General features: G+C 35.0%; 1 protein-coding gene across 2 annotated transcripts; it reads right to left on the reverse strand.

The window, feature by feature from the left end:
- Positions 1–1,945: 1,945 nt before the first annotated feature.
- Positions 1,946–7,922, reverse strand: LOC143223282 (nucleoredoxin-like protein 2). 2 transcript variants are annotated; one of them, XM_076451070.1, is made up of 3 exons: positions 7,775–7,922; positions 4,835–5,142; positions 1,946–2,190 (listed from the first exon to the last, which is right to left on the reverse strand). In XM_076451070.1, exons 2-3 carry the CDS (start codon positions 5,125–5,127, stop codon positions 2,052–2,054), a joined length of 432 nt encoding a protein of 143 aa, XP_076307185.1. In that variant the 5' UTR covers positions 5,128–5,142; positions 7,775–7,922; the 3' UTR covers positions 1,946–2,051. The 2 variants fall into 2 exon arrangements, with proteins under 2 accessions (XP_076307185.1, XP_076307186.1); XM_076451071.1 differs by lacking the exon at positions 7,775–7,922 and adding an exon at positions 7,122–7,244.
- Positions 7,923–19,053: the final 11,131 nt, after the last annotated feature.

Genomic DNA, 19,053 nt, shown 5'->3' on the forward strand with positions numbered 1-19,053 from the left:
TTAGAATATGCATTTTTGTAGAATTACATTTACAGAAGATCTTGAAAAGTCTTTTCTTCAGTTTTAATTGTTTAGTTATATTCCTATAATCTCTCAGTATTGTTAAAATTGAGATTAAATACCTATAAATCCAAAAATGTTAGAAAAATATACAGGCTTTCATAGGGTGTCCTAACTTTTTCACATGACTGTATATATATGCAAACAACGTCTTGATTTTTCACTTCTTGTTTTCAAGCGTTAAAAACATAAACAAAATTATATTTTGTTAACTTTTTAAACTCATACAGAGTTGCTTTTGTGTTTACATTTTTTTCATTTGTAAGAAAATTAATCATCTTTAATGCAAATATGTTTTTGTGCTATTTACAACCACAATGTTTTTATGGACCTACAGTGTAATCTTCCCTATACACATCCTTACGAAATACATAAAACATGTCTATCAGAAAAGCAATAATTTTACTCGTTAACCACGAGTTAAAAATGTATGTCATGATTCCATACATATCACTTAACAATGGAGATACAATATCACTTAACAATGGAGATACAATATCACTTAACAACGGAGATACAATATCACTTAACAACGGAGATACAATATCACTTAACAATGGAGATACAATATCACTTAACAACGGAGATACAATGTCACTTAACAACGGAGATACAATGTCACTTAACAACGGAGATACAATATCACTTAACAATGGAGATACAATATCACTTAACAATGGAGATACAATATCACTTAACAACGGAGATACAATATCACTTAACAATGGAGATACAATATCTCTTAACAACGGAGATACAATATCACTTAACAACGGAGATACAATATCACTTAACAATGGAGATACAATATCACTTAACAACGGAGATACAATGTCACTTAACAACGGAGATACAATATCACTTAACAATGGAGATACAATATCACTTAACAAGAGAGATACAATATCACTTAACAATGGAGATACAATATCACTTAACAATGGAGATACAATATCACTTAACAACGGAGATACAATATCACTTAACAATGGAGATACAATACCACTTAACAACGGAGATACAATATCATTTAACAACGGAGATACAATATCACTTAACAATGGAGATACAATATCACTTAACAACGGAGATAAAATATCACTTAACAACGGAGATACAATAAAAGAAAACATTATGTTCAATAGAGAGGAATATCTGTGTAATTTCATCTTTTAAGATCGTTCTTCACCCTAATCTTTACCCAAAGTTTACTACTGAAACTTTTGTCCATCTTTTCTTTTAATCTATAAGCTTAAATAATTGGAAGTTTCATGAAAATTGAACAAGAAACGCGTGGAATGGTAATTCGTGTCAGTATTGGTTACAATCTTAGTGTGCTTCATACCAACGTTGTGTTGTGTATATTCGATTATCGTTCTGATTGCCCAATACACAGTGAGATTAAAGTAATTAAGTAATAATGTTTTAGTAGCTTTAATAAGTTTAATTCATTCAAAGAAAGAAGGACTTATTCTAAATTCCTAATGGGTAATTTCTTTAGCTTGTAAAATATTATATATCTTCTGTTTCTCAAAGTCCCTTGACAAATATTTGTTTTTATTTAATTTAAAATAGAAGATTAAAATACACTGAAATAACTGATAAAAGTATATTAAACTGGACGGCGAGAAACGAAGGTAGTTGCACTTTTCGTAAAGCATTTTGTTTTTTACAACCGTAGTTTTGCCTGTTAAAGTGTCATCAGGTATCGTAGTGAATGAAATATGTTTAAAACATACTTGACTTTCTCAATTCTGTAACTGTGAAGCTTTACCAAGTGTCACGTAAGAACGGAAAAATTTGTATAGTTTATATCTTTTCTCTAAAAACATGTTACCAACATCATACTAAAAGATTCTCTCTACTCCAAACAAACAGAAAGGCATTTCTAGAAGGTAATTAGAAAACTGCTATCGTTTATTAAGTGATACAATTTTCACTTTCACAAATGTCTTGGGTCACGCTGAACTTTACTCTTTAAGCCTATCTGTTTATTTCAGCCAAGTTTTAAAAGCTCGTGGACCCATTGACTGTACGTCGTTTCTGCCATCTTTGGTAATCAGAATCCCGTCTTTTTTAACTACTACTAACGTAGGGATTCCTTGGACGCCATACTTTTTCTTCAATTTACTGAAAAAAGAAAATTAAACAGAACTGTTAACCATTATAGGATGTGAAAACCAATTTATAACTTAAAGAAGGGCAGATAAAATGTCACATAAATAAACCAGAATAAAAGTAACGGAAATTCAAAGTATTTCAGAATGAAAACAACGTTCCATTCTGTTAGGAAAAAACACACACATTAATTTGATTGAATTATGAAGGAAATGTTTAGAGATAACTCAACATAGCACAGAACTTACCTTTCGATTTTTTTAAAAGTAACTTTAGTGTCTAATCAGCAAACGAAAAATCTTCGTGCCAGCAAAACTTGAATGAATCATGTATGCATTTCCAAAACTGTTACAATAATATAAAAGGCCATCAAAAATACACGAAATTTGTGTACGTACTTTAAAACACTACTGGCGAGACTGTCAACATTTAAAGTACGATAATATCACACCAGTACTTTATAGACGGTCCCAGTGTCAAAGGGATATGTCTTACAACTCTAGAGTCCGGGTTTGATACCAGTGGTGGGCAGAACATTGTGTTTGTTTGCGCTTGACTTCAAACAAACAAGCAAACTTTATAAACGTTCAAAATGTTCCGTTTTTTTAAAGGTATTGTGACATGTTAAGTTAATTTTTGGGGATTTTCGGTAAACACAAAGCTACGCAGAAGCTTATGTGTGCTCTGCCCACCCCGAATACCGAAACATCCTTGCTAGTGTTACTTGTAAGTTCGCGAACATACTGTTGTACTAGTGTGGTCAAGACAGAAAAACACTTTCCGATCATCATTTCTCCACTGAGTTTGAGTAATTGTCTGAAGATTGACAAATAAACCCTGAGGCTAAATTACTCATCACAATGACTGAATGGCATTTGCTAGAATAGTACTTAGAAACTACAAGAGATGATTGTTTTGTCTTTCCGCATGTTTTTTATACACGTGAATGAAATATTTTACACACACCCATCATATTGTGTCTGAAAAGGGCTCGGCATGGCCAAGCGTGTTAAGGCGTGCGACTCGTAATCTGAGGGTCGCTGGTTCGCATTCCGGTCGCGCCAAACATGCTCGTCCTTTCAGCCGTGGGGGCGTTATAATGTGCGGTCAATCCCACTACTCGTTGATAAAAGAGTAGTCCAAGAGTTGGCGGTGGGTGGTGATGACTAGCTGCCTTCCCTCTAGTCTTATACTGCTAAATTAGGGACGGCTATCACAGATAGCCCTCGAGTAGCTTTGTGCGAAATTTCAAAAACAAACAAACAAACAAAACTTGTGTCTGAAAAACGTACTGCATATTTACTTGTACAACAAAGATGCCCGCAAATTACTGTCCATGTTTAGAAGTTTACAGAAACGTTGGAAATAAATATGAAACCTCGTCTCTCATTCGATTCAACACGTGTTGAAGTAACTTATAGAAGTTTCATGAAATTCTACCTCTCATCAGAACCCATGGTTTTTGTTTGTTTTGAATTTCGTGCAAACCTACACGAGGGCTATCTGTGATAGCTGTTCCTAATTTAGCAGTGTAAGACTAGAGGAAAGGCACCTAGTCATCCCCACCTACCGTCACATTATAACGCCCCCACGGATAAAAGGGCGAAAACGTTTGGTATAACGGGGATTCGAACCCGTGACTCTCGCATTACCAGTTGAGTGCCTTGACCACCTGGTCATGCCGGACCAGAAACGGTCCATAAGTGCAAATAGAAATATGTTTCAATTTATCCAGTTTAAATGGGTTAAACTTTATCCTTCTGTTTTAACTCTATCGTTGCAAAGTAACAATTCTAACTCTATTTTATTTTCCTTAACAAATCACTCCTTTTATATAGGAATGTGTGATGTGTTGTATAAAGATCTGTTACCAATTTGGTAAAATATATTTTTATAATGTTATTATACTACGTTATTGAAATCGAGAGAAATTTATTATTTAAAGCTTTTGGATGTATACATTTACACATTGAGGTCAAGCAGTACATCAATGTGTCATACAAAAAAAACTTTTTAAACACAATATATATAAATAATGTTTACAATTAAATTATTATTTTTTGTTGTAACATAAATGCCCCCCGCTAGTATAGCGGTATGTCTCCCGATTTACAACGCTAAAATCAGGGGTTTGATTCCCCTCGGTGGGCTGAGCAGATAGTCCTTTGTGGCTTTGCTATACGAAAAAAAACACACACACACACACTGTAAAATAAATTATATTCTTAACGCGGTGTATCATATAATATCCCACATGAGGTGCAACTGTAATTTTTTAAAATGAAACCAGTAAAACTTTGTTTTGAATTTCGTGCAAAGCTACTCAAGGGCTATCTGCGCTAGCCGTCCCTAATTTAGCAGTGTAAGACTAGAGGGAAGGCAGCTAGTCATCACCACCCACCGCCAACTCTTGGGCTACTCTTTTACCAACGAATAGTGGGATTGACCGTTACATTATAACGCCCCCACAGCTGAAATGGCGAGCATGATTGGTGCGACGGGGATTTGAACCCGCGACCCTCAGATTACGAGTCGAACGCCTTAACCCATCTGGCCATGCCCGGGCCCAGCCAGTGAAACAGAAACGATCCACTATTTAACATGACTTGTAAACCATTAATTACCCCATAGAAAAGTTCGCTTGCTAACTCTATACCTTGCAACTTCAGAGCCATGAGATAAAGCAAGCCAATCTCCATGGCTTTCCTTCATGTATTGGAACATGTCATCTGGAGAACGATCAGATGAAACAAAGATGATCTCAAACGAAGCACCTTTATCCTTTAGTTCATTGTAGAAGTCGGCTAGAATTGGAGTAAATCCGCGACATGGAGGACACCAGTGGGCGCTGAAGTAAAACCCAATAACTTCTTTGTCCGTTAGAGCCTCGCTGATATTTGCTTCACTTTTGTCTTTCTTGACTAGTGTCTCACCTCGAAGTAAGTCCATTTTGCAAGAAAATAACTGAAAAGAATTAAAAGTCTCGATAATGATGAAACGTTATATAAGGTATTACAATCTACTAAATAAAAATAGAATAGTTCGTGCAACTGGCCTTGCGTATTTGTGTCCAGTTAACTGTTCATTAGAACTTCCCTACATCAGGCGTATGCAGTGATTATGAAATAAATCATATTAAAAGTTATTCACTAGAAGCACACTGAGAATCGTGTATTGTATTCAGAAAGTTTCTGACATGGTATAGGATGTTCCAAAAGATGTTATACCTAAATTGCTTTCTCATATTCTAATATTGTTATTACTTCTCATAAAGAAATACGAGATTGTGAGAGAGTTTAATGAGAGCAGAGTATTGTGCTTGACCGAGAGGGCAGTGAGGTGCGCGACAACTTTAACTGTGGAAAGAAGGGTGTAAGGGTATTGGAGCGAGTGAACATTTTATAACAAAATATGTACGAATACTGATGAACATTGTCAAGAACAAGTCGGTGAATGTTTTCATACTGCGATTTCAGGATAAGCTTAATATGTTTGTTGAGAATGTTAGGAAGTACAATATCCACATTCTGTGACAGTTTGTGGAACACTTTGTAAAGTTTACAAGCAGTCATGAATAAAACTTACGACTCTTTCCGTTATGATAAGTAGTTTTTTTAAAATATAATAGACTTACTCTGTCTCTCGAAAGTTAATGAACGTCTGCTTGAACATAGATTAATCAGACTTCAGTTAAACTTTAGTAACTTTCTTTTTAACCATTATTAAATATTTCGTTCATTTACTGCATCTACAATATAATTATAAATACGGGCTACAGTCTATCGTTTTGACTATGATCATAGGCTTGATTCTTCTGTTTCCGCTCATAACATCTTCATAATAACGCGACAGTGTTTATTTGTTTGTTGAAATTAGCACAAATGTACTTGAGGTCTATTTGCACTAGCCATCCCTAGTTTTGAAGTGGTAGATTAAAGGGAAGGCAGTTAGTCAACACTATTAACCACCAACTCTTGGACTACTCTTTACCAACAAATTGTGTGATTGACAGTTACATAATTACACTCCCACAGCCGAAAGAACGATCTTCAATTTGTGATGGGATTCAAACCTGTAATCTGAAGAATGCGAATCGACCACCCTAACCTCTTGGCCATGCCACAAAACGTTACTTACACCTAACAGCTGAAGTACAGGCTGTTTATGGTTTCAATCGGCCCAAGAAGAGAAGAAAGCACAAATAAAGCGTAAGGACAAATTAGTGTTAGGTATTTTAAAATAAAATGAAACAAACAAACTGCTGTCTCCTCCCTTCAACAAAAGATGGGTGTTTCATTTTGACTAATAACTACAATGAAAATATTGTAGGATGAATTATTCAACCAATAACATTTATTTTTGTCATTTTAATTTAACAGTAATCACCGTTTGGAAAGCTGACAAAACACCTTTAAACCAGTTTTAGGTCAGTGTTTACAAGAATTTAAAGAGATTCCGGGACTCTTTGGTGCCGATAAGACTGTGGAAGTGGGGAGATCAACAATGTGAAGACTCTAAGCAAGTCTTGTTTGGTTCAATAGCGCCTGTATACTGCTCTGTCGATAACACTTAACTGACTACAGACTACATGGAAATTTGTTCTGATATGACCTGCAAATATGAACATTCATCTTTGGGTTTTATTTATCTAGTTCTTCCCTCTGTACTGGTTTCGAAGAACTTAACAACTAGTTGAGGAAGGACATTTTGTAGAAACTGCAATCAACATGTAGGCTTTTTCTTTTTTAATTTAGACTTACATCCAAAATGGAAATTTGGAGGATGAGTTTTTCAACTAACTGGATTCCCAACTTTCATGAGGATCCTAAACGTGAACTCCGATTTATTATTGGATAACATTACCTTTTGTTAGATGTTATTTTACTTTAATTCAGACAATAGTCATGCAGAAGTATAGTACATTATATATATGGAACACTCACCGTTCCTGAACCCTTGGTGAAACCTCTGAGAAACTGCTGAGTCAATGGGTTAGAATCTTCGCTTTTAAGTTATTAAAAAGAGAAGGCAAGACCTGAACATTTAAAATGACTTTTTGCCTAGCCTATCGTGCATTTATCTTAGGATTCCGTTTTCAATTCGATTTCCCTGTGCTTTATAGGTGCCCCACCTATTTAATTTAATATAATATAATTTAATTTATATACATATGTCCTGATTAAGGTATAAAAAAAGTCAAATATTTGCCCTGAAGCAAAATAACACTATCTAGAGCACCCTAATAAAGTGTTGATACTATTAATATGATTATATTTAAGCACAATGAATCATTAAGGTTAATTATATTAACAAATGAAAGCTTATAAAACTTTTTTTTTACTAAATACGTGGCGTAACGCTATTTGTTATAAATTGCACTTCTTTCCAACCATTTATCTTATATCATAAATGCCAGAAATAACCGATATTGCTAAAATAGTTGCTATTTAAACACCACCTAAGTATTAAGTAAGTATTCTATTACATTAAATCTTGTGTTCAACCAATACATGAAGAATTTTACCCTAAGGTCTAGGTAAAATCTTACTTTATAGAGAACCTAATAAAAGTTACTTTAGAAAAAGGTAAAACCTACCTAGCTGTTTCAACTGGCAGATGACATAAACTGTCGAAATTCTCAGCTGTGTGGTCGAGCATGTACACGTCATAACATAATGAATACAGGAAATTCACCACGAAGGCAAGATTAAAAACAGGATATTCACGATAAAAATAGATGTAATTCATACTCAAAAAACTAAATATACACTTTTCAAATAAGCTCTTAATGCAGTTTATATTACAGATTTTAAGAAAATTATTCAAGTAAACCATTCTCAGAACATCTTTTTATTGCGCACCTACTATGCACTCTATGTAACCATTGTTTTAACGTGGTAAAATATACTTCACTCTATCCTAGTTTGGAGTTTTGTTTCTTAGTTTTCTTTGTTTTCGGATTTCGCGCAAAGTTACACAAGGGCTATCTGCGCCAGTCGTCCCTAATTTAGCACACTCTTTTACCAATGAATGGTGGGATTGACCATCACATTATAACGCGACCGTCGGATTAGAGTTTAATGCCTTAACCACCTGGCCATGCCGGGCCTTGGAGTTTTGTTCCACCACGAAGAAAGACTGTTAATTTCCAAATATCTTGAAGCTCATTCGTTTCGAATTTCAGATATGTAATGAAATATTAATTTCTTGTGTATATAATGTTAAACCTGGCACTGAGTTGTTTGTCTATAGACGTGGGAGTGAAAGCTGGAACAAAATGTTAAATCTTAAACATGGCTCTGTAAGAAAACGCCACCTTTTAACGAAATATCGTGTCACTAAATTCGAAAAACTTCTCACATTAAACCTCCTCCCAGACTCGTTGTTTTATACTAACTAAAATTCATCATTAAGACGAGTTTTTTTAATAAACACCATAAAAACTTTAAACATTGTCGTATATATTGTGAATGTAGTGTATTACTCAGAATTATCATTATGTCTAAAGTGTGTAACAGGATATGGTTAAATGTGATTTATTTTCAATCAATAATAATAGTAAAAATAAAGAAATTTCATAACTAGAATATGGTACATATGCATATTCATAGTGATAAACAGGAAATATTTGATACTGAATAAAAAAGTACATATTAAACATTCTTAAAAACATACGAAAATATGCATAATGTTAATATGCTTAACAAATATATTAAATATGGGGGTAATGCTAATGCCTCGTCTTTGTCTTGTAGACTCGTGTCCTGGAACAGACGGCTCTTGAATATTATATGGAACGTTTCGATATTGACTAGTTTCGAGATGAACGACGTTTCGATCTCTGTAATGAAGATCTTATCACAGAGGTCGAAACGTTGTTGAACTTATCTCCAGCCAAGTAATCTTGAAAAACAACAACATTAATATAAAGTAACTTGTTTAAACTATCTTTAAGACAAAGAGACAAAACTTTCCATTTCACACTTCTTTTCTAAATGGTTAAACAAAAGAATGGAAGATATTTTAGGCTTGACAGAAAAGTTTTTGCTCGTAATCTTTGTTGTGTTTATTTGATAATTTTAGAATATTAGTTTCCCAAATTGTATATAAGACGACCAGGTGGTCCCGTATTTGTTCTATCAGTTAATATTAAATGTTAAACAATAGTTAAAGCCAGACAGACACATTACTTTCTTTTTTACCTTCATTTAATTTAAATACGTTTTCGTTCTTTTATCAACAAATTTGTGTGATTTTCTCTTCAATTTTAACTTTACCGAATTCTATCCAAGCGCAATTTGAAACTTGATATTTATTGGTATACGTTTTACGACACTGTCTTTAGCAGTAAATAGATTTACTTATAACTTTAGTGTATAGTGTGTGAATGTGGAATGAATACTATTCCAATACTTCTTATAAAAGCTTCAGTTAATTCAAGGCTGTGTTTCCAATGTAACATTTTTTATTCTTAAAATTAATGCTACCACTTCACAACATTCTCTTACATTTAAAAACATTCTCTATATTGATAATTTTCAATATAGACAACGGGGGACAAGCTCTTTGTAGATAAGCACAAAGCCGCATAATGGGCTGTCTATGCTGTGCCCACGATTGATAGCAAAACCTCATTTTTAGCGCTATAAGCCTTCAGATTTTTCGCTAAGCCAATGGAATAGAGTTTAGGAGCTAAAAGTGATTTGAGCTTGTGTATAAACCCGAGAATGTGGTAATTTTAAAGCTTATCAGTGACATAAGTTTTAATAACATCAAATAACTGAGCTATTGACGTCACTATAAATTAAAAATACAAAGTTAATTTTTGCATTAACCAAAGCAACATCTAGCAAGCTTTCATAACACGCTCTTTATGTGATCCGTTGTTTGAGGCTGCGATGTCTCTAGCAGACTCTGGTCAGCTGTTGGTGGCAGCAATGTCTGTGGCAAAAGTTCATAACACGCACTTTATGTAATCAGTTGTTTGAGGCTGCAATGTCTCTAGCAGACTGTGGTCAGCTGTTGGTGGTAGCAATGTCTGTGGTAAAAGTTCATAACGTAGGTAGATGTGATCAGCTGTTTGAGGCTGCGATGTCTCCAGCAGACTCTGGTCAGCTGTTGGTGGTAGCAATGTCTGCGGCAAAAGCTCATAACTCATGTAGATGTGATCAGCTGTTTGAGGCTGTAATGTCTTTGGTAAACATTTATAAGATTAATTATTATATGTGGCCACTTACTGGAGGTTGCACTGGATTTTTATGCTTCCCAAATGTCTCAAGTAACCAATAACACACACTATTTACTAATTATAATTAATAACATTGCCGCTATTCTGTTTTCTTACTTTTAGTTTTGAAAAGCTTGGAGAGGAATAAATTTCAAATACGCAGAGTGAAAAAATGAGTAATAATGATAGATATGATGTTAGTACTCCTTACCCTAGCTCTTATTTGTAAACGTCTCACATAAAATTAATAAAAAATTCCGATTTACCAACCTAGTGTAACTTACACCATAACATTGCGTGTATTTTATGACATAAATAACGTCTCGTTAGAGCGTTTGTCACATCAGAGCCGGCCTAATGATTCTTGGTATTTGACGGAATCCATTTTAATGCCTATGCAAATACATCTTTCATTTTCACAACTAATATTTCTGTGTTTAACTGTCAAGCTTAGTTAGACCTCATACTTTACAAAGCATATTTACAAAAAATATTTATTGTAGTTTATGTATTTAACCATAAGTCTGAAGAAAAAAATACTTTCGAAACCGCTCGGATTATATATTAACTTCTATCAAGACTTCTCGAATCTATGTGCTTTTCTAACGTTATGAACTTAACCATAACACTGTCAGACATCGAGATTATAACAAAATTAATGACTAGCCGATGAATTTTATATTGCCATCTATTGCACACAATTGGAATTACAAGATAGATATAGTTAACATAGTGCCAAACTTGTGTAACAGCCTAAAAACCGCAAAATATTTATGTTAAATTCCCATTTGGTATGGTATCTTAGGAAAATAATTATTAGTATTTTGAAAAGTTGGTATCAATGGTGATTCATAATTTCAAAATGATGCTGAATAAATCCCTATGGCGTTTACTGGATGTTCAGTTATAAATTATTATAATGTTTTGTCCTATTAGGTAAAATTATTTAAAAAACTAAACAACAACATACGATCATTTGAGTTAACAAGGAGCAAAAATTAAGAATTTGATTTTTCGTAAATCATAAATGGGCTTTCTGTGTTCTGCCCATCAAATATTAAAATCCAATTTTTAGTGTGAAAAGAATCCCATAGACTTGCCGAAGGGCCAACGTGAGACAGTTTTTGTTTGTTTTTTGAATTTTGCGCAAAGCTACTCGAGGGCTATCTGCGCTAGCCGTCCCTAATTTAGCAATGTAAGACTATAGGGAAGGCAGCGAGTCATCACCACCCACCGCCAACTCTTGGGCTACTCTTTTACCAACGAATAGTGGGACTGACCGTAATATTATAACGACCCCACGACTGAAAGGGCGAGCATGTTTTGTGCGACCGGAAGTCGAACGCCTAAACACGCTTGGCCATACCGGGCCAAAGAGACAGTTTTTCCTTTTGTATGTGATAATTTTATTTTTAGTTTGAACTAATAACGTTGGCTTGCAAATTATTTTATGACAATTGTTCGCAGTTGGGGCCCGGAATGGCCAAGCGCGTTAAGGTGTGCGACTCGTAATCTGAGGGTCGCGGGTTCGCATCCGCGTCGCGCCAAACATGCTCGCCCTCCCAGCCGTGGGGGCGTTATAATGTGACGATCAATCCCACTATTCGTTGGTAAGAGAATAGCCCAAGAGTTGGCGGTGGGTGGTGATGACTAGCTGCCTTCTCTCTAGTCTTACACTGCTAAATTAGGGACGGCTAGCACAGATAACCCTCGAGTAGCTTTGTGCGAAATTCCAAAACAAACATACAAACAATGTTCGCAGTTGTGATTTCGTAATTTCTATCTTAGTTACCTAATATTTTTAGTAATAACAGGTGCTTCAGGGAATAAATAACATTTTATTAGCAGTTAAAGTGCTATATTTTGGAGTGATTTTGGTGTTTATTAGTGATACTGGGAAGATATTTCTGAAGTCATAAATTAATCATTTATATATGTGATAAACGTTACGTTAACAAACCTGAAAGTGTGTGAAACATTTCATAAGTTAGCACCCATATTTATTATCATTATGTCCTATTTAGTTCATACTTGTAGTGCAACGCATACCACATGTTTAGTCGAAGAACTGACCGGCAGTGTAGTGCAGCACGTACCACATGTTTAGTCGAAGACCTAACTGGCAGTATACTGCAGCACGTACCACATGTTTAGTCGAAGACCTAACTAGAAATGTAATGCCGCACATAACCCATGTTTTGTTGGACATCTGGCTGGTACCTCTAGTGCTACACATAACGCATGCTTAATTGAAGAACTGACTGGTACCTGTAATGCCTGGCCCGGCATGGCCAGGTGGGTTAAGGCGTTCGACTCGTAATATGAGGATCACGAGTTCGAATTCCGGTCGCACCAAACATGCTCGCCCTTTCAGCCGTGGGGGCGTTATAATGTCACGGTCAATCCCACTATTCGTTTGTAAAAGAGTAGCCCAAGAGTTGGCGGTGGGTGGTGATGACTAGCTGCCTTCCTTCTAGTCTTACACTGCTAAATTAGGGACGGCTAGCGCAGATAACCCTCGAGTAGCTTTGCGCAAAATTCAAAATAACAAATAACCTGTAATGCCTCACACAACCCATGTTTAGTTGGACAACTTGCTAGTACCTCTACACGTAACGCATGTTTGATTCAAGAACTGGCTGGCACCTGTGGTGACGCACGTTACACTCGTTGAACATTAACTGATACCTGTGGCGTCTTTCGTCATTCTGAAGCACGCTACAGCTGTGTAGTCTCGTGTTGTAACTACTTAACAAAGGGAACTTCATAAGTAAAATGAAAGAAGTATATTCCATACTGACACTGTTATATTTATGAATATATACACCGTGAATTTATACATCTCACTGAGAAGTCAGTAACTAAGTCAAACTTAAGATGTAACTGTAACAACTTTACATAAGAAACATTAAGCACAAACTAGAGGCCAAGGGGAGAATCATTGATTCAGTTCAGTCAGTAAAATATCACCTTCGAAACATTCCCTGTGTGTTGATTTTGTTCACAAGGAAACCAAACTGACATTCGTTTTACCAAAACCATTCCCTTAAATTTGACAAGTCTAACTGAATGTAAAAATATCCGTCAGATTTTATGCAGTTCTTATCTACACACACACATTTTTTTGTTAAAATGATGTGAATAAAACTTATTTTATCTTTAATAAAGAAACTATTGAATAAAATTCCTGATAAAAAAAGAGACACTTTATCACACTGTGTGTTTTTCTTGATCGTTTTTTCCTTCTTTTTTTTTAGTATTCGCCCATCACTTTAACTACCAGGGTCAGTGACCCTTAACAAAGATTGTTTTAGATATTGCTATTTCCTTATTTTACAGTAAACATTTTAGAAATTTATTTTTCTGTTTTAAATATATATATATATATATATATAGTGACCCAAAAATACCTGGTAAAGTTGTTGTGCAGTACAAGAACTGTTTGGCACGAAAATATAAAACATTTTCTTTGCAGGTATTGCTGATAAATTAATCTAGCAAGAGAGATCTTAATTATGGAAGGAAGAGGTAACATATTGTTTACGCTCATTATTGAACAAACAACTAGTGCGATACAGATCATATAGAAACGTGAAAACGTGTTGGGAGCTCAGCATCAGTAGGAAACTTGTTGTAATAAAACCACCATGTTCAGAAACAATCAAAGCACTGAGAAAGAAACTGGTTCGATATATCATGCATCCAGATATTCGAGTTGTTCATACACCATTAACACTAGATAATCAAGGTAAAGTCTTGCAACAACTCGTCGTCCATTTATCAGATATCTGCAGAATACGATGTTTCTCGCCCATCAGTTCATCGAAGAATTAGTATTTACAGTTTATAACTTACAGACGTAGACTGCATATCTCGGTAGGAAGTATGTGTAAATGTAGAAAGTGAACATTTTGAGCACATACTAAAGTAAGACAATAAGCTTATTTGTTTATGAAATTTCTCGCTATGCTACACGAGGGCTAGCTGTCCTTAATCGTAAGTGATGGTTTAGAGAAAAGCAACTAGTCAATATCACCCAGTTAATGAACTATTATTTACCAACGTTATAACATCCCCAAGAAAGAACGAGAATGTTTAGCGATGGGATTCGAACCTTTGACCCGCAAGTTGCGAGTCGAGAGCCCAAACCACCAGGTCTCGAATTACTAGGTATTTTTGGAACATCCATTATATAAACTAGTACTAATGGTTATATTAATTGTATTTGTCTGTAGACCCATTTATTATATCTATAGGAGCTCGGTCACGTTTCATTAACATTTCTTTCTACTTATAAATTGTATTAACAAACAGCGTTATTATTTCCTGTTTAAAAGAGAAAGCAAAACACGAAATATTCTGAGATAAAATCTGAAACTGTTGCTTGCATCCTTCTCTACGTTATCAATGAGGAGGCTAGTCCAGGCAGATCGTGACGCTGGTGCACGAGAGTTATTCGAATAACGCTCCCAGTAAAAATCATATTTATACCAAGCTTAAGGTCTGGATAAGTTAATGCCAGTCACGTAAGAAATGCCCGAGCTTATTAACGCGTTACCTTCAAATTCACCTGGGACACTAAAAATACATAGTTACATCTTAGTGTATTTTGTTGTACTTGAGAAATACAGAAGATGAGTAACACTTTGTAAGAACGATATGTACATGCTAATACAGCTGCGACGTTTTTAACAATTACATCTTGGGTTTAGGTGAATTTCCCGCCATTTCTTAGTGTAATTTGTCACCGATAGTATCGCAGCTGGAGAAGTATAAGACAGAGTCTTTTCCAAGTGAGGGTATTTTCATATATAAAGAAGTCTTTGAGCATAATACTTCGAAGAAAGGAGTTTCTAGAGTGGAAATACTTGCACGGCACAGCGTTGTGGCCAGCGTCAGTCACATGCCAAGTATGTCAATACAGCTCCAGTGGACTGTTGTTCCTTGGGTCTGCTCTTGGAAGCTGATGTCTAGGTAAAGTGAAGGATTTGTTGAATTTTATTCAAGAACAGTAGTCTAAATTTTCTGGTTCATAGAAGTTTGTTACAATGAGAGTTACGTAGTCGGGAAACGATGCAAGATTATGACCTTCAAAGTGAACCCAAAAGAATATTATGGAAAGAGATCCAATTAAGAACAGAGCGGAATGCAGGATTCACCGTAATGATGCTATTCAAACTTTACCAGTTACCTTTAGCTACAACGTTTCGATAAAGAACCCTTTACCATACGAGTTATGATAGCTACTCTGACAGTGAAGATCTCTCGTCCAAAACATTATAAAGTAAAAATCAATTTGGGTAAAGATCAGATTAAGCTCTGGTGAAATCTGCACTTTTTACTTCGTCATTGGTCCCTTTCCCCAGAGGATATTACCTCGGCCACAACATTACCCTTGTTAACAAACCAATAAGCCTTAACCTATTCATTCTGTTTATCGTGTCTTATTTCGAGGCTTTGCTCAAAACTAGTCAAGCTGTCGTTATTCCTAATACAAAAAAAAACAACCTTTATTATAAACTAATCCCTATCTTTCTGTTGTCTGTAACGAATTAATTGTAATAGCAACAAAAACAGAAACCTAATTACATTAAACATCAAAGTATTTAGACCCTCGATTCTGGATCTAATGTTTAGTAATGTTCTTTTTTACATTTTTTTCAGTACATTTTATTTTTGTGCGTAAAAATACTAATGAACTAAAAAACACAGTGGAATAAACAAGAGAGAAAACAAAAGGAAAGTTATACGTTTCTCTCAGCACACTTGTTAGGCCTAATAAATTAGTTTTGTATAACAATTAACATTTCTAGTCACAGAACAACTATTATTTGGACAATGCCTGAAACTTATGTATTGTTACTGAATGACTAATCAGACGATTTTATTGAGAATAATTCCATTTAGAAAGCATTCCAATTTGTGAAATGTGGTCCTTTGTTCATATTGTGCTTGTGAAATTTGGAATGTAATTCAGCTGTAGTCTTCTAGTGAGACAGCTGTAAGTTTACGACTTACAACAGTAAAATACGGGGTTCAATCCCCCGCAGTGGACAAAACAGATAGCCCAATGTGGCTTTTCTCTAAAACAAACAAACGCAGCTGAAGTAAACAGATTTATTCAAATTTTTGGACACGAAATAATTCCTAAAAGTATAACCTGGATTAGAAACATCACTTTTCACAGAGTTATAGCCCGGCATGGCAAGTGATTAGGGCGCTAGACTCGTAATCTGAGGGTCGCGGGTTCGAATTCCTGTTATACTAAACATGCTCACCCTTTCAGTCGTGAGGGCGTTATAACGTTACAGTCAACCTCACTATTCATCGGTAAAAGAGTAACCCACGAGCTGGCTGTGGGTGGTGATGACTAGTTGCCTTCATGTAGCTTTGCGCGAAATTAAAAAAACAAACAAACAAACACAGAGTTATTTAATAAAAACCGGAAAGTTCGTTGTTTAAAACCCAAAGTCTCGAGTTAAAATTACAATGTCAAAATTTGGAATAATACTACATTTCCGTGTGCAATATACGCATCTTCGAAACTGTGCAACAATGTTAATCGCACACGAGCTCAGTAATCACAAAGATTATACTTGATTCCTCAAACTGGTATGAACGTAAACCATACAGCGATAACAATAATAATGAAATTGAAATAACATATTTCGCCGAATTTATGTTAAGCAAATTAGAAACTTTTTGGCCTTATTTTAGATTAGATAAAAGTTGCAAACTTTTACCAATAGTTTTGTGGTACCTTGAGTGCCAGCCTCACCAAATATTTCGTGGCATTTTCTGTTGTTTTTTGTGATGTTCTGGTTTTAGTCGACTATTATAAATCGAATGTTTTATGAACCGTTTTCATTATTTCTAAAAAAAATACTTTTTCTAATTTAATTGCTAGCAAAAGTAATTTGTTTTGAAGAAGGTTTTTTTTTTTTTAAATCATAGCAAGATACGTTGGTTTGAATGAGACTTAGTAATGTACGTTATCCAACTTACCTTATTTCAACAGTGGAATTGATTATATATTATTTTGGGCTTGTCGTGCAAGTTCAACATATCAAGTTTCCAAACGGACAAGGGGCACCTGCACGCCATAGGAAAAGGCCTCGCATGATATTGCTTGTCATTGTAATCGGTCTCGAGCGTTATTTGAGTGTCATAGGCGAACTGCGGACCAGAGGAAATAGCCTCGCGTTCCAGAAATTCGCCACCTCTTCTTAGACTAAAGCAAATGTTTCAATCGCATGTGTTTCTTTACGCCTGTACAATACATGCTATTTTCATTCTTCAAAACCATTCTTGTTGGGTTTTTTTATACAGTGTAGTTCTAATCATATTATAATAAAACACGAATCTTGATAAAACAGAAGTGAAAAGGGTGCCAAATGCGTGACAGAAAGCAGCACATAATTGACAAGAGTTTCAATATAGAAAACTAATGTGACAGGACTTGATATATCAGAAAACCTTCTGAAACATTGTTACGTCAGCCTTTTTTTTTAATTATTGAATTCCCATGGTTCTCATTTCTGCCTTTGTTTCGTCATGTATATACTGTCAAGTTAAACAATTACTGGTTTGGTTTGTTTTGAATTCCGCGCAAAGATACTAAAGGGCTATGTGCTTCCATAGGGAAGGCAACTAGTCATCACCACTCACCGCCAAATCTTTTATCAACGAATAGTGGGATTGACTGTTACATTATAATGCCCCCACCGCTAAAAGGGCGAGCATGTTTGGTGTTACGGGGATTCGAACCCGCAATTTAACAATTAGCGAATTTATTAACTCTGATTACCTAACACGTCTCTTACGTCATTTGTTTCACTTCCTTGAGTAACGAGCAGTTTATAGTTTAAATTTCAGGACAAAATTCAAGATACAGCTTTCTGTTTCAGTGTGTGTTTTCTTATAGCAAAGCCACATAGGGCCAGCTGCTGAGCTCACCGAGGAGAATCGAACCCCTGATTTTAGCGTTGTAAATCCAGAAACTTCCCGTTGTACTAGCAGGGGACTTTTATTTTGGTAAGAGTTGGTTTTAACTCACTCTCCATATAAAATACAGTCTGAAAATGACCTAGGAAGATAGAGACATTGTTCTCCTTATCAATATAAGTACCCACACTAGCCGTTCTGAGATACATGATTATATCCTAGTCCTAAAGAAAGGAACAACAAGACTAAAACGTTGTTTTTTCTAGGAAAAGAAAAATAACATGGATACTACAGTGTAAAATAAAGAAAATACATACAACATTTTTTTAAACCATACAACATAAGCAACATGTATAAATCACATAAAAACAAGTATTAAAAAATCCCATAGAAATGAAAATATCTTTTCTGGTCGTAGAAAAAAAGTCATGTGAGATCATCATCTTTGTAGTTAAAGAAAGTGAACTATGAAAAATTCTTTATTTTAGTCCTTAAAAACGAACTATACAAAAACATCCTAGTTTTAGTAAAAAGAAAAAATAAAGATACAAAAATATTTTTTGAATCAGTTGGAGTTATAGAAAAACTTTTTTCTCTTTTCATAGAAAATAAAAAATAGAGAACTATGTGACTAAAAGAAACAAAAGTTCGTAAAAAACGAACCATATCGTTGTCCTAGTCATAATACAAATATCATACGAAAA

The sequence above is a fragment of the Tachypleus tridentatus genome, chromosome 8 (genome assembly GCF_004210375.1).
Source record: "Tachypleus tridentatus isolate NWPU-2018 chromosome 8, ASM421037v1, whole genome shotgun sequence".
Taxonomy (NCBI): Eukaryota; Metazoa; Arthropoda; class Merostomata; order Xiphosura; family Limulidae; genus Tachypleus; species Tachypleus tridentatus.

Excerpts from the sequence above, each read along its gene's own strand:
- LOC143223282 (XM_076451070.1), bottom strand. The coding sequence starts at position 5,127 with ATGGACTTACTTCGAGGTGAGACACTAGTCAAGAAAGACAAAAGTGAA. Across the intron at positions 2,191-4,834 it reads CATGGCTCTGAAGTTGCAAG|TAAATTGAAGAAAAAGTATG; the intron begins GTATAGAGTTAG and ends TTCTTTTTTCAG.